At 41.8% G+C, this 17,160-nt stretch overlaps 2 protein-coding genes across 2 annotated transcripts in view; both read right to left on the bottom strand.

Annotated features, from left to right (window-relative positions):
• LOC105731061 (obscurin) overlaps positions 1–17,160 on the bottom strand; it is a 147,601-nt gene that overhangs the window by 53,964 nt on the left and 76,477 nt on the right.
• The window catches only part of LOC135275707 (fibrous sheath-interacting protein 2-like), a 41,799-nt gene continuing 35,612 nt past the window's right edge, over positions 10,974–17,160 (bottom strand). The window contains exon 6 of the mRNA XM_064378061.1: positions 10,974–11,132. Within this exon, the coding sequence (XP_064234131.1) occupies positions 10,974–11,132 (159 nt within the window). The remainder of the gene's footprint in view (positions 11,133–17,160) is intronic.

Here is a 17,160-nt window from a genome sequence, read left to right as displayed (position 1 = left end):
ATAAGAGAGTCGAGAGAGATCCAAGATGGCTGATGATTAGCAGCTCGGGCACGTACCTCCCAGTGAAAGCGCAAAGAACGAGAGGACGCCACACTTTCAGACGAATATTTGTTGCTCACGGACCAGGAGATTCCCAGTGGAGGAGCCCCACGGGTCGCCAGGGTGACTCTTGTGGCCGGCGTGGTGGTTTTGCTGGTGCCTTAGCACGCCAGTTCTTGGTGCAGAGTCCGGAGATTTCCGGGCAGAAAAGCACCATCAATCTTAACACCGCTGTTTTGGCCGGCTCAGTGGATTGCTCAGATCTCGGCGCAGGGAATCAACAAGTTGGACGTCAGAGACCCAGTTAGAAAGCCGGTAATTATAAAGACGACAGACGGACAAATATATAATGAAGGGAAGAAACCAGCGTAAAAAGGCAGAGAATACTCAAAATCAGAATGCCTCTCCCTCTACAGGAGATTGCAATTCCTCATCAGTAACGGAACAAGGCTTAATAGATTACACGTGTGTTCCAATAACAGAAGCAGGTTTCAAAACGTGGGTGATAAGAAACTTCTGTGAATTAAAAGAACTTGTTCTAACCCAATGCAAAGAAACTAAGAACCTTGAAAAAAGGTTTGACGAACTGTTAACGAGAATGGACAATTTAGAGAAGAATATAAGTGAATTGATGGAGCTGAAAAACACAACACGAGAACTTCGCGAAGCATGCACAAGTTTAAACAGTCGAATTGATCAAGCAGAAGGAAGGATATCAGAAGTCGAGGACCAGCTCAGTGAAATGAAACGAGAAGACAAGAATGCAGAAAAAAGGATGAAAAGGAATGAGCAAAGTCTCCAGGAAATATGGGACTATGTGAAAAGACCTAATTTACGTTTGATAGGTGTACCTGAATGTGATGAAGAGAATGAATCCAAGTTGGAAAATACTCTTCAGGATATCATTCAGGAAAATTTTCCCAACCTGGCAAGGCAGGGTAATATTCAACTCCAGGTAATACAGAGAACACCACAAAGATATTCTTCAAGAAGACCAACCCCAAGGCACATAATTGCCAGATTTATTAGGGTTGAAATGAAGGAGAAAATACTAAGGGCAGCCAGAGAGAAAGGTCAGGTTACCCATAAAGGGAAACCTATCAGACTTAAAGCAGATCTCTCAGCAGAAACCCTACAAGCCAGAAAAGAGTGGGGACCAATATTTAACATCCTTAAAGAAAAGAACTTTCAACCCAGAATTTCCTATCCAGCCAAACTAAACTTTATGAGCGAAGGAAAAATTAAATCTTTTGCGAACAAACAAGTACTTAGAGAGTTCACCACCACCAGGCCTGCTTTACAAGAGCTTCTGAAAGAAGCACTATACATATAAAGGAACAACCAATATCAGCCTTTCCAAAAATATATCAAAAAGCAAAGAACTTTAACACAATAAAAAATTTACATCAACTAATGGGCAAAACAGCCAGCTAGAATCAAACGCCGGTATTAAACCTATATATATTTTAATTGGATAAAAAGCCAAAACCCATCGGTATGCTGCATCCGGGCCCATCTTACATGCAACAATACACAAAGACTCAGAGAGAAGGAGGAAGATTTACCAATCAAACAGAGAGTAAAAATAAACTAATAAACAAAAAACAGGAGATGCAATTCTCGCCTCTGATAAAGTAGACTTTAAAGCAACAAAGATCAAAAGAGGCGAGGAATGACATTACATAATGGCAAAAGGATCAATGTAACAAGAAGAGCTAACGATTCTATAGATCAACGAGATAGAAAATTAACAAGGATATTCAGAACTTGAACTCAGACCCGGAACAAGTAAACTTAATAAACATTTATAGAACTCTCCACTTCAAATACACAAAACATACATTACCACCTCATACCTAATCCAAAGGTGACTATATAATTGGAAGTAAATCACTCCTCAGTAATCGCATAGCATTTCATAGGTTTAAATGAAATATTGGTTGGCTGTTTGTTTGTTATCTTCTTCCCTTATTCCTTCCTGACTACATCATTAAGTATAATTATCAGTATAAAAGAGCTTTTCAATACCCATTACTAAATTGCATTCTAGCCTGGGCAAGAAAGCAATACTCCCATTCTCTCTCCCTCTTTCTTTTCCTTCTCCCTCCTCCCCATTCTCTCTCTCTCTTTCTCTTCCTTTTTCCTCCTTCCTATTCTCTCTCAAAAAAAAAAAAAAAAAAAAAAAAAATAAGAGAGTAAAGAAACTATGCATCCAATAGCTGCAAAATATCTATTAAAAACTGTGTGATAAGGTCAGCATGCATGGTGGCTCACTCCTGTAGTTCCAGCACTTTGGGAGGCCAAGGCAGGCAGATCACTTGTCAGGAGTTTGAGACCAGCCTGGCCAACATGGTGAAACCCTGTCTCTATTGAAAATACAAAAATTAGCTAGGCACGATGGTGGGCTCCTGTAATTCCAGCTGTAATCCTGTAATCCCAGACTGAGGCAAGAGAATTGCTTGAGCCCGGGAGATGAAAGTTGCAATGAGCTGAGATAGCCCCAATGCACTCCAGCTCGGGCAACGGAGTTGTCTCTAAATTAATTAATTAATTTAAAAACGGTGTCATAGAAAAAAAATATTGGCATGGGGAAATGTCCATCCACATTGTGTTCCTGAGTGAACAAAGCTGGCTATAAGACATGCAGGATTCCATTTTTATTTTAGAAATACATACTTATGCACAAGAAAAAAATCCCTGCAAGGACACATACCTATGTGTTAACAGCTGTTACAGATTTGGAGTGCTTTTGTCAGAGATGTTTGAACCAGAGTGACTCCATCTTGAATAGGGGCTGAGTAAAATAAGCCTGAGACCTACTGGGCTGCATTCCTAGGAGGTTAAGGCATTCTTAATCACAGGATGAGACAGAAGGTCACCACAAGATTCAGGTCACAAAGACCCTGCTGATAAACAGGTTGTGGCAAAGAAGGTGGCCAAACCCCCCTAAAACCAAGAGGGTGATTGAAAGTGACCTCTGGTCATCCTCACTGCTCATTATATGCTAATTATGATGCATTAGCATGCTGAGAGACACTCCCACCAGCGCCTTGACAGTTTACAAATGCATAGCAATGTCAGGAAGTTACCCCATATGGTCTAAAAGTGGGAGGAACCCTCACTTCAGTGAATTGTCCATCCCTTTCCTGGAAAACTCATGAATAAAATCCACCCCTTGTTTAGCATACAATCAAGAAATAACTATTAATGTAAGTATACTCAGCTGAGCAGCCCACGCCACTGCTCTGCCTGTGGGGTAGCCATTTTTTTCTTTGTTTCTTGTTCTTTATGTTTACAGATTGGGGCCTGCCTCGGCCTCCCAACGTGCTGGGATAACAGGTGTGAGCCACTCTGCCCAGCCCTTTTGTTTCTTTCTTAATAAACTTGCTTTCACTTTACTCTATGGACTCACCCCAAATTCTTTCTTGCACGAGGTCCAGCAACCCTCTCTTGAGGTCTGGATTGGGACCCCTTTCCGGTAACATTTGCTTTGATTGTGCTTTTCACATTTCTGCCTGCATTAAGCGTGTATTTGTTTTGTATGAAGTCAGTCATAAAAAAGAAAAGTGATCAAGACACAGCCTGTATTTCCAGCCACACAGTTTTTTTTTTCCAACTAGTAACGCATTTCTACTAACTGACCAAATGACAGCCAATATTCAATGATGGTAACTTCCCTGTCAATCCTGGCTGCATGTTACCATCGCTAGGGGAGCTTCAACCACCAACCAAACACCAACAAAACAATGGGTGCTTCTCCCCTGCTGGCTGGCAAAAAAAAAAAAAAAAAAAAAACCTGAAAACTGGGACATTTAAAAACTGGCCAGGCACAGTGGCTCACACCTGTAATCCCAGCACTCTGGGAGACCGAGGTGGGCAGATCATGAGGTCAAGAAATCGAGACCATCCTGGCCAGTATGGTGAAACCCTGTCACTACTAAAAATATAAAAATTAGCTAGGCATTGTGGCAGCTTCTGTAATCCCAGGTACTTGGGAGGCCGAGGCAGGAGAACCACTTGAACCTAGGAGGTGGAGGTTGCAGTAAACCGAGATCGTGCCACTGCCCTCCAGCTTGGCAATAGAGCTAGACTCCATCTCAAAAAAAAAAAAAAAAAAAAAAAACCTTCCTATGGCTGAGTGTGGTGGCTCATGCCTGTAATCCCAGCACTTTGGGAGGCTGAGGCAGGTGCATCACAAGGTCAGGAGGTTGAGACCATCCTGGCCAACATGGTGAAATTCTGTCTCTACTAAAAATACAAAAATTAGCTGGTGTGGTGGTGGGTGCCTGTAATTCCAACTACTTAAGAGGCTGAGGCACGAGAATTGCTTGAACTCAAGAGACGGAGGTTGCAGTGAGCTGAGATCATGCCATTGCACTCCAGAGCAACAGAATGAAACAAAAAAAAAAAAAAAAAAAGAAACCTTATGTCTAAAAAAAAAAAAAAAAAGCCTTCCCAGAGTTGAGAACTGCGTTCCAAAATGGTTGGAAGGATATTCACAGTTCGTTCATTTTTGAAAATCTTCCTACAGTATTTGTAATTACTAAAGGAAAAAAATATTTCTGATGAGACTTCTGACACCAAATGCATTTTTTTTCCAAGCTAACAAATTTTCCAACTCTCTGACACCAACTTTGTATCTTATGATTTAATTCAGTTCTGACACTAACTGCCAGGAGTTCACACAAACCCCACAGGTTAAGTACCCAGTCCCACAAAACTGCCCACTTACAACTTCAGATGCCAATTGCAAGTCGTGGGTCCCCGGGTGACTCACGCTTCTGTCTGACTTGGCTACAAATCAGGCTTCCGTGTCCCGCTTAGGTTTGATAATTCGCCTAGCAGCTCACAGTGAGGAGAGTGAAACTCAGCTGGTGATCATTGAACAAGCCCGGAAGACAAAAACTCCTTATCTGAGGAACTTAGAAGGGAGCAAAGACCACCTGGTGACCATCAAACAGGCAAAACTCCACATCTGGGGGAATTTTGAAGTAATTAAACTTCCTAGTATCTAAAGTCAGCTTCTGGTTCCAGTCCTTTTTTCAACTTAAAATTTATAAGTAACTAGAATTTCTATGCATCTGCAGAATGCCATGCCGAAACTCACTGTGCAACACTTGCTGACATGAAGGCACCAAAATGTCTACAAATGTCATCATTTATCATGATCTACAAGGCTAATATGGCCCAAATTACCCTTCAGCTCCTGCCTTAAAGTCCATAAATACTCCTAAGAAAAAAAATCCACTGTGGGGTGTGCTCAGTCCTCTTGCTGAGATGCCCCGCTGCACTCTTCTGCAGTGTTCATTCTTTTTAACTTTCTTTCTTTTTTCAAACCTATACAGTTGTCGGTAAAGTCTTCTTACCAACCCAGGAGTCAACCACTTCCCAATACCTCGCCGGCACACAAAATTTAGGGAAACACTCTACTATTGCCAGTGTATTACAAAGGATATAGTGAAGAACAAATGAACAGCCAGATGAAGAGGTACCTGGGGAGGTCATGAAGGATCCTGAATGCAGAAACTTCTATTCCTATAGAGTCTGGGGTGCACCACCCTCCTAGCACATGGATATATTCAACCCGGAAGCTCTCTGAACCCCATCATCCAGAATGGTTATGGAGACTTTGCTACATAGTCATGATTGATTAAATCATTGGCCATTTGTGACTGAACTCAATACCATCCCCTCCTCTTCCCTCCCCAGAGGTCTGGGAGTGGGACTGAAAGTTCCAACCCTCTAATCACATGGTGGGTTCCTCTGGCAACCAGCCCCATCCTCTAAGGTGGACTCAGGTGTGGTGGACCTGAGGCCTACCATTAGGGTGGACTCAGGTGTGGCTGAAATGCTTATCATGAAGAACAAAAGACACTCCTCTCACCCCATCACTTGGAAAATTCCAAGGGTTTTAGAAGCTCTGTGCCAGTAACTGGAGATAGAACTAATACATATTTCTCATTATATCACAGTTACAAAATCCTAGGGGGATTATGTGTTTTTGGTAGTCTATAAAAGTACAATTTTTAAAGTCTTCTCATCATTTATTGAACAAATATTTATTGAGAATCTAGATTCCATTTGAGTCTCACAGTAACCCATAGGTCAGTAGGAGTGGTATTATTAAGTTCGTTATACAGAAGAGACATCCTAGATTCCACAAAATGAGACAGAAAATTAGGCAGCATCTGCTGAGAAAATTTCTGAAGGCCACCATATAATCATCCTTTGGAAGTCAGGCTGTCAAAGTTCAGAGCTTCCAAATCTGGCGCAGTAAGACACAGCCTTGATGTGCCATTTCTCAGCTGATTCTGAATTTTAGCAATAATGCCCAACAAGAAGAGATGGCGGGATCCAGTTGTGATTTTCCTGCTGTAAATGGTTCTATCATTTATAAAATGCTAATTATTTGGAAGACTGTTTCTCTTTGAATATTGTAGACATAGATTTTCAGCATACTTTTGCTACATAATTGTCATTATTTTAAAAATGTTGACATACCTAGCACACTTTTGGAAAAGGCATTTTTAAAAGATTTTATCTTTTTAAGGCAGTTTTATGTTTACAGCAAAATTGAGTAGAAGGTACAGAGATTTCCCATATCCCCACCCCTGCCCTGCGTGTGCACTGCCTCCCTCATTATCAACATCCCCCAGAGGGTACATTTGTTACCTCATTACCCAAAGTCGACAGTTTACCTTAGTCCCAAGTGCTGGGATTATAGGTGTTCACTCTTTGTGGTGTACATTCTATGTGTTTGGACAAATGTATAACAACATAGAACTCATTATGCTATAATACAGAGTATTTTCACTGCCTTAAAAATCCTTCAAGCTCCACCAATTCATCTCCCTCCTCCCCAACCCCTGGCAACCGCTGATCTTTTTAGAGTCTCCGTCGTTTGGCCTGGGCATGTTTTTAAAGTAATGCAGGATTTCACCATCTAATATTCAAAAAATTTTTTAAAAAGGAAAGAGAAGGTTGCTTATACCAGAGATCGAATTATGGTTGTATGATTGGCATGAATAATTTTTCATTGAAAATAATCACAGTGTTTGTCTAAATCCTAGCTCTCAAAGAAAACAACCAGATCTGGTTTTGAAACCAGGACCGCCCAGTTGGTGATGAGGACGTCAACTGTGCAGCCTCAGTCGCCCTTGGAGGTCCCAGGCTGGCAGCTGTGGTGTTGCTGCCACCTCGTGGATATTACAGGTAGTGCAGCCAGCAGGCATCCTCAGCCACGCCGAGGTAGCAAGCGCGCGACAGTCCACGTTTATGGTCTTCAGCTTAGCTCGTGTATTACCTAGGAGGACTAGGGGCCCGTGCAGTTTATTATGGGTTTGTGATGTTTATTAATCCGCAGCAGACAACCTAAGATTAAGGCCAATAAAAGACTCTGCAAATGTGGACTCGATAATTTTGTTGACTTGAGAATAAAGAAAAAAGAAACTCCATCTTATAAATTACTGTTTTCTCTTATTCCAGCCCACATTCTGTCATTCTAGAAAGTATGATATATTAATTTTTAGCTAAGCAGTATCCACAGGGAGTAATCAGAGTTGGCACTGTACAGGTGTTTTTCCAATGAAAGGTTACTGTTGGAATTATTTATAAGCAGCAGCAGAACACTAAATATTAACAAAGTGAGTTTCACCTGCTTAGTATCAGGAGCTAGATATGCACCAAATCATCCTGTTCTGACCTTGAAAGGTCATATGTTTATCCAAGAAAGAAGCTCCCCCACCTTCAAGGTGCTGTCAACCTTCCTTTTTGTCCTTTTTCATTTCTTCCCTTTTAAATTGTATTATAATGAAATAGTTAAGACATACACTAAGGTGTAAACCTATGATACCCATCCTCCTTCACTCTACCACCCAGCTTGGGAAATGCATTACTATCCACACAGGTGAAGCCTTTGCTTTGTGACCTCCCACTCCCCACACTGCAGTCCCTTCCTTCCCTTTACAGTTTTCACTTCTCTAAATTTGGTATTCATCACTTTGGTTTCATTATGCTTTTGTCAGTACTCATGTATTCCTTTTTTTTTTTTTTTTTTTGAGATGGAGTTTCACTCATGTTACCCAGGCTGGAGTGCAATGGCGCGATCTCGGCTCACAGCAACCTCTGCCTCCTGGGTTCAGGCAATTCTCCTGCCCCAGCCTCCTGAGTAGCTGGGATTACAGGCACATGCCACCATGCCCAGCTAATTTTTTGTATTTTTAGTAGAGACGGGGTTTCACCATGTTGACCAGGATGGTCTCGATCTCTTGACCTCGTGATCCACCCACCTCAGCCTCCCAAAGTGCTGGGATTACAGGCGTGAGCCACTGCACCCGGCGATCCATGTATTCCTAAACAGTACAACGTATAGGTAGTACAATGTAGGCAATCTAGGTTCTAGAGTGAACCCTCTGTTGATCCCCAAGCTCCAAGAAATAGGATGCCACTTCATCCCTGCTCCTTTTCCAAGCCACTTTACCTGATTTAACAGGAAGGGAGGTCAGTGAAAAGATGTAACTGGGTTGGGACTGGGAATGCACAATAAAAACTTTAAAATATATGCATTTCTTTGGATTCTTTACAGTTTCCCCTTCTCTAAATTTGGTGTTCATCATTCCCATTTGTTTTGTTACGCTTTTGTCAATACACATGTATTCCTAAACAGTACAACCTATGGGTTTCATGTTTCTGAAACGCTGTTGAGATGGTGTCCTTGTTTTCTCTAACTTGGATTTTTTTCATCCAGTTAGGATTGTGAGACCCATCCATCATATTAGTTTCCCAGAATTGTTGCAAACAACCTCAAACTGGGTGACTTGATCCAACAAAATTTATTCTCTCAGAGTTCTAGAGGCCAGAACTCAAATCAAGGGGTGGGTGGGGCTGGGCTCCCTCTGGGGCTCTAAGGGAGAATGTGTTCATTGCTTCTTCCAGCTTCCGGTGGCCCCGGGCATTCCTTGGCTTGTGAATCTCTGCTTCTGTCTTCACATGACCTCCTGCTCTCTGTCATGTCTTCCTCTCTTAAAAGGACACTTGTTGGATTTAGGACCCACCTGATCCAGAATGATCTCATCTTGAGGTCCTTAATTACATCTGCCAAGCCCTCAGCCAATACTCGGTGGAGGTAGGTATCCAACCCATGTATTTTGACCAACTCCTCCAACTACTGGATGATATCGCCTCTAAGCTCAGACAGCTGTGACTTCTGCTTACACAAATAATGCACATTTAATGTGGCACTGGATCTAATACTCAGTTTATATAGGTGAGAACTAACTAGTATTGGGGGGTTACAGGGTGAGGAATTGGGCATCAGCTGGGAAGGTAGGCATTCTGGTTTCTAGAGTGAACCCTCTGTTGATCCCCAAGCTCCAAGAAATAGGATGCCGCTTTGTCCCTGCTCCTCTTCCAAGTCACTTTACCTGATTTAACAGGAAGGGAGGTCCGTGAAAAGACATAACTCGATTTAGACTGGGAATGTACGATAAAAATTTTAAAATATATGCGTTTCCTTGAATTACTGAAGTAAAAATATTACAGAAAATTTGGGTAATGGAAGAAAAAATCATTCCTCCCTCCATCTAATCCCTCTGTTTCTCTTCTGCACTTATTTACAGGTGTAACCATTTGATTCTGGCATTATAACTGTGGAGACAAACGTGGCTCCCTCTCGGATGCTAACCTGTCAGCCTGACGTCTGATTAGCCCCAGGCCCGTGAATGTCTCCTGATTCCTACTTTATTTGCTGTCCTTAGCGTAAGAACATGTCAACCTTGATGTTAACACACAAATTATAGGATATGACACACAGCCTTCTTGTCTGTTCTGGAGAGTTGCCTTTCATTGTCTTGCTGGAGCAGGTATACCCCTTCCCCATCAGCCTTGGGTCTGGGGAGTAACAGTGCAGAGATCTACCTGTCTTGCTGCTGCCCAAGACCACCCTTCTGTCTGTAAGTTCCCTGATGAAACATCCTTTCCCGACACTGGATTTCTCGGCCACCTTCTTTGGTTCTTCAGCATTTGGGAGCAACTTTGCATATACAGCCATTTCACAGAATGATAGCCTACAATATATTACCATTTTTCTTCTTGCTACAGGGCTTTCATAACTGATTTTTCTAAAATAAGACAAGTACTGATATGCAACATGGTGGCTCTGAGAAAGCCCAAGGGTGCACACTGGGGTGGAGCCTCCGAAAGTTCACTCCGTTTGCAGCAAGGAGGAGCCTGGACTCTCCTACTCCAGGGTGGAACCTGGAATTCCATCTGCGATGCTGGAAAACCAGCTGGCAGGGCTCTCACTCTGCTGAGAGTTCCTGTCTCCCACCCCTCTACCTTTTTTTTCCTTTTTGCCTAATAAATTCCATTTTTCTCATTCTCCAGATTGTCTGTGAGCCTAATCGCTCATGGCGGTGTGACAAGAACTCGGTTTTCAGCTGATCTAAGGAGAAAGTCCTACAACTCCAGTTAATGATGTGGTATTGTATACTTAAAACTTGCTGAGAGAAGGGGTGACTTGAGGCTGGTGGCTGGCATCATCTGAAATCTCACTTACCTACAGGTCTGCAGGTTGATGCTGGGGCTCAGCACGGGCTACGACCAGAGCACCTCCACATGACCTTTCCCTGGAGCTCCTTGGCCTCTTCACGCAGTGCTGGCTGGGTTCCAAAGATAAACATCTCCAGAAAGAAGAAGAAGGCAAAAGCTGTGTCCCCGTTGGTGACCTCATTGGAGAAATCACACAGGATCACTTCTGCCATATTCTATTGGTTAAAATTAAGTCAGTGAGGCCAGCCACGATTCAAGGGAAGGGGAATTAGCCTCTACCTTTTGCTGAGAAGAATATCATAGAATTTGTGGACATATTTTAAAACCATCACAATTTACCCACTGGACATACATTACCTGCATTTTCCCCTACAGGCAAAATAGACTCACTCCTCCACCCTAAACCCTTTAAACATTGTATCACTTGTAGCGTCAGGCTTGGGCTGAAGGTTCATGATCTTGACGTGTAAATCAGGCACAGGAGTGGCTGGGGCTCCTTGGGTGCTGTTCCTGGAGTAGAGCTTCGCAGTACAGTTCCTCTCCACCTGAAGACCCGTGAATCAAGACAAGCTGCCTATCTGCCCGCTGCATCCAACATATTGTACAATAGTGGAACAAGCACAGGATCATCGCTGTAGATGCTTCTGTTCAAAAAGTCGGGAAAGTGAAGCACATACCACTGGCACACATGGATTCTGATATCCAGCTGTGGATTATTTGCCAGTTTCTTGATGGGGCTCGGTCCTACATCTGGAAGTTGTCCACCGTGCTTTTGGTTCCAACCACTGGGCTCTCCATCCAACTTTGAGAGCCATTCTTCCTTTTCCATTAAAAGTAACCCATGTTGCAGATCACCTCAGGTCAGGAGTTCGAGACCAGCCTTATCAACATGGAGAACTCTTGTCTCTACTAAAAATACAAAATTAGCCAACATGGTGGCACATGCCTGTAATCCCAGCTACTTGGGAGGATGAGGCAGAATTGCTTGTACCCAGGACGTGGAGGTTGCGGTGAGCCGAGACGATGCCATTGCACTCCAGCCTGGGCAATAAGAATGAAACTCTGTCTCCAAAAAAAAAAAAAAAAAAAGTAGCCCATGTTTGCAGTTGAGTGACAGTCTTTTTAGACTGCTTTCTGCTCTTAGAAGTCTGGAATCCAAAGGCCTGAATGTCCCTTTCAGTTTAATTCTAATTCTTTTAAATATATATATATATATAAAATCCTCTTGTTAATCAATTTATAACTAACCCTGTTAAGCAAAATCCATACCAATAAATCTCCTCTAGCCCTTCTCTCTCTCCTCCTAAAACTGTGGTCCAATGACACCCTTGAGATTTGTAGGCCTTTCAAGCCAGCAATGGTGTGTTGAAAAAAAATAAAGAAGGAAAAAGCAAACAAACAAAAAAAAAATGCCAGGCCTTTTGTCTGCTTGAAAGGGCCTATGAAGCAACACCTTGTAGACTTTCTGAGGTCTCAGCAAACAGTTTCATAGTCACACCCAAAAATAAACTCACTTTATTTTTGGACCATGTTTTTCTTTTTTTGTTTTGTTTGTTTTTTCTGACATTGAGTCTCACTCTGTCACATAGGCTGGAGTGCAGTGGTGTGACCAAGGTCACTGCAACCTTTGCCTCCTGGGTTCAAGTGATTCTCCTGTCTCAGCCTCCTGAGTAGCTGGGATTATAGGTGCCTGCTGCCATACCCGGCTAATTTTTGTTAGTAGAGATGGAGTTTCACCATGTTGGCCAGGCTGGTCTCGAACTCCTGACTTCAGGTGATCTGCACTCCTCGGCCTCCCTAAGTGCTGGGATTACAGGCATGAGCCACTGCACCAGTCTTGCCTTCAGTTCCTTGCAAGTGAATGACTAAGCCTGGCCCATGTTTAAAGGGAAGAGAATAAGTTTCCGTCTTTTGATGGGAAAGAGTGTCAAAGAATTTGAAGACTTCTTTTTTTTTTTTTTAAATAGAGACAGGGTTTCACCATGTTGGTCGGGCTGGTCTTGAACCCCTGACCTCAGGTGATCCACCTGCCTCGGCCTCCCAAAGCACTGGGATTACAGGCGTTAGCCACCATGCCTGGCCTTGAGGACTTACTATTATTTTTTTAAAAATTAATATAAAGACGAGGTTTCACCATGTTGGTCAGGCTGGTCTTGAACTCCTGACCTCAGGTGATCTGCCCACCTTGGCCTCCAAAGTGCTTGGATTAGAGGACTTATTTTAAAACCACCAATACTAAGGTATTCTTAGCTCCATTTTACAGATGCATAAGCTATAATTCAGAGAACTTGCTGAAGTTCTCCCAACTAGTAAGGGATAAGGCTTGGGACCATAAAGTCATTGTATTTTATATATTTAATTACATTATATACAATGTACAATCTGTAAGGCATTGTAATACTATGACATGTTATTTACTGTCTCAGTTGAGAATTCCTAGCTTCTTGACACAAGATAGAGAATCCATCAGGTATATGGGTTCTGAATCAAGAAACGATTATTTTTTGTATAATAAAACATGAGTTTGTTTTGTTCATAAGTGTTCATTTATGAGCTCAAATTGCCATAATGGCTGGAAACACCATCAGTCCTGATTTCAGAGCATCTAACGATGCTGATTTCAGTGGCAAGTTCAGCTAATTAAAAAAAAAAAATTCTTTTATCACTGCACTAGCTAGCCATCTTATTAAATTTTTCCTATTACTTTTTGTTTTTACAAATGGATCTTGATTTCTATTCCTGTCTAATATTTCTGAGAATGGTTTAATAACTTTATTGACCAATGATTTCATGATTCATATTTTATCCACAAGAGGTACCTTACTTGCAATGATTTATCTTTTTTTTTTTAATCACAGGGGCCATTTTATGCATATATGGAATTATATACAGTTATCACTTACTTTCAAATGGTGCTTTATTTAGAGTTTGATCATTTTGCGTGGGAGCCACAAACTAAACTAACTTTCCTTGCAGTTGGAAAAAGTTTATCTGGTATAAATTATTTTATTTGAGTATCTAAATATGCCTTTAACAGTAAGCTGATCAGTTACATAGTTTCATTTTCAGCTTGGTTTTCATCTCAATTTAATAACTATCCTGGTAACAACATCTTCTAAAATTTAATAGGAGAAATCAGTGTGCATTTCCTGGTGGGTATTGTGAGTTGTCTAGTTTACTAATTAGCCAGTTACTCTCATGGCACACGGGTAATACTAATTATTAATATTTCTTATACCAAAATGCATATCCAAAGCATTTGTTTAACTGTAGGGCCAGAGCCCCACTGGTTCATGGGGTGTCCCCATCACTGTGCTGAGGCACATGATCTGAGAAATAAAGAGACAGGGCACAAAAGGACAAAGAAAGTGCAGCTGGGCTCAGGGGGGCCACGCCACCTGTAAGTGGAGACAGGCAAGGCCCCAAACGTCCAGAAGTATCTGTATTTATTGGGCATAGGTTAGGGGGCAGGGTAGTGAGTGAGGTCATCTTTAAGGGTAGTGATAGGGTCATGAGCAATAAACAAGGGGTCCACTCCCATTAGGTCACCTAGGTAGGCTAGGAGGTAGGCAGTGCACAGCAAGGAGTCCACTCCTATTAGGTCACTGAGGCAAGGAGGTGGGCCGTGCGCAGTGAAGAGGGTGCAGTGTGCAATATCTCTTATTTATGGGCATGCTACTTCTAAGACTATAGGAGGATGTTTGAGTCACACAGCAGTGACAGAGCTGACAGGATCTACCGCCACCTGCTGGCAGCTTCCAATGATTTCTATAGGACGATGCTTTTTTTTTTTTCTTATTTATTTATTTATTTATTTATTTATTTTTTATTGCATTTTAGGTTTTGGGGTACATGTGAAAAACATGCAAGGTTGTTGCATAGGTACATATGTGGCAGTGTGATTTGCTGCCTTCCTCCCCTTCACCTATATCTGGCATTTCTCCCCATGCTATCCCTCCCCAACTCCCCACCCCCCTCTATCCCCCCTCTCCCCCCAACAGACCCCAGTGTATAGTGCTCCCCTCCCTGTGTCCATGTGTTCTCATTGTTCAACACCCACCTATGAGTGAGAACATGTGGTGTTTGATTTTCTGTTCTTGTGTCAGTTTGCTGAGAATGATGGTTTCCAGGTTCATCCATGTCCCTACAAAGGACGCGAACTCATCGTTTTTGATGGCTGCATCATATTCCATGGTGTATATGTGCCACATTTTTCCTGTCCAGTCTATCATTGATGGGCATTTGGGTTGGTTCCAGGTCTTTGCTATTGTAAACTGTGCTGCTATGAACATTCGTGTGCATGTGTCCTTATAGTAGAACGATTTATAATCCTTTGGATATATACCCAGTAATGGGATTGCTGGGTCAAATGGAATTTCTATTTCTAGGTCCTTGAGGAATCGCCACACTGTTTTCCACAATGGTTGAACTAATTTACACTCCCACCAACAGTGTAAAAGTGTTCCTATTTCTCCACATCCTCTCCAGCATCTGTTGTCTCCAGATTTTTTAATGATCGCCATTCTAACTGGCGTGAGATGGTATCTCAACGTAGTTTTGATTTGCATTTCCCTAATGACCAGTGATGATGAGCATTTTTTCATATGTTTGTTGGCCTCATGTATGTCTTCTTTTGTAAAGTACCTGTTCATATCCTTTGCCCATTTTTGAATGGGCTTGTTTTTTTCTTGTAAATCTTTTTTAGCTCGTTGTAAATTCTGGATATCAGCCCTTTGTCTGACGGGTAGGCTGCAAAAATTTTTTCCCATTCTGTTGGTTGCCGATTCACTCTATTGACTGTTTCTTTCACCGTGCAGAAGCTGTGGAGTTTGATCAGGTCCCATTTGTCTATTTTGGCTTTTGTTGCCAATGCTTTTGGTGTTTTGGTCATAAAGTCCTTGCCTACACCTATGTCCTGAATGGTTTTGCCTAGGTTTTCTTCTAGTGATTTTATGGTGTTAGTTCTTATGTTTAAGTCTTTTATCCATCTGGAGTCAATTTTAGTGTAAGGTGTCAGGAAGGGGTCAAGTTTCTGCTTTCTGTATATGGCTAGCCAGTTTTCCCAACACCACTTATTGAACAGGGATTCCTTTCCCCATTGCTTGTTTTTGTCAGGTTTGTCAAAGATCAGGTGGTTGTAGATATGTTGTGTCACCTCCGACGCCTCTGTTCTGTTCCATTGATCTATATCTCTGTTTTGGTACCAGTACCATGCTGTTTTGATTACTGTAGCCTTGTAGTATAGTTTGATGTTGGGTAGTGTGATGCCTCCTGCTTTGTTCCTTTTGCTTAGAATTGACTTGGCTATGCGGGCTCTCTTTTGGTTCCATATGAAGTTTAAGGTGGTTTTTTCCAGTTCTGTGAAGAAGGTCATTGGTAGCTTGATGGGGATAGCGTTGAATCTGTAAATTACTTTGGGCAGTATGGCCATTTTCACAATATTGATTCTTCCTAACCATGAACATGGAATGTTTCTCCATCTGTTTGTGTCCTCTCTTATTTCGTTGAGCAGTGGTTTGTAGTTCTCCTTGAACAGGTCCTTTACATTCCTTGTTAGTTGTATTCCTAGGTATTTTATTCTCTTTGTAGCAATTGTGAATGGCAGTTCGTTCTTGATTTGGCTCTCTTTAAGTCTGTTATTAGTGTATAGGAATGCTTGTGATTTTTGCACATTGATTTTGTATCCTGAGACTTTGCTGAAGCTTTTGAGCTAGCACAGTGACAAGAGCTGATAAAGTTCACAGTCACCAAGGCATAATTATGCTGGAGGGGTTTTAAGCCCTCGGTCGCTCATGGGATTGCCAGTCTGAGGGCAGCATTCCACAAGAACTAGACACAAGGTACTACAACTCCTTTATCAGGAGGAGTGGCTCTCGCCCCAAGCCTGCCATACAGTGGGTATCTTTACGATACTGAACACTGCCACCTGGGCCATGGATTCTTGTCCTGGTATAACTGTTTTTCCCTTAAATCATGCTCTGCATCATGTCTGCTACAGACATTCCTCCGACTATAAGCTGCTTATTCCTTAATTCATGCCCTGTGCCATGTCTGCTCTAGGCAGTTCTCTATGAACTAAGTGAACTAAGATATAATTATATATATATATATGTATATATACACACATATATATTATATGGAAATGATTGAGTAGTAAGATATTCTTCAGGCACTCATTCTATAAACTAATATATGATTATATATAAAGGATAATATAAAAGGAAATAACTGAGTAGTAACACTATAAACTAAAATATTCTGCAGGCACTAATTGTGCTGGGAATCTGCTTAGCTCTCCTTCCTTGGTGCCTAGATGGGGGGTTACCCACATTAAACCTCTCTTTTACCTGGCCCCTCTTACACTATTTGCTTTTATTTTCAGTAGTACAGGAATCATCTTACAAGACACTGTACTATGCTTTAAAAATCATTTTATTTTTTAAGAGAAGCGACCATACTTATATCAGGTACAAAAGCTTTAGTCCTCATGATGGTGAGTTGGTGAAGAAGATCTGGAAATATTGGTATTATTTCGAGAAAACACCTTCGACAAAGCTGAAGACATTTTTGTCA

This window comes from Aotus nancymaae, unplaced genomic scaffold (genome assembly GCF_030222135.1).
Source record: "Aotus nancymaae isolate 86718 unplaced genomic scaffold, 86718_ANA_hifiasm-v0.15.2.pri h1tg000018l, whole genome shotgun sequence".
NCBI lineage: Eukaryota > Metazoa > Chordata > Mammalia > Primates > Aotidae > Aotus > Aotus nancymaae.
Note: the sequence above shows the minus strand (reverse complement) of the source record. Positions and strands in the feature narration are given on the sequence as shown.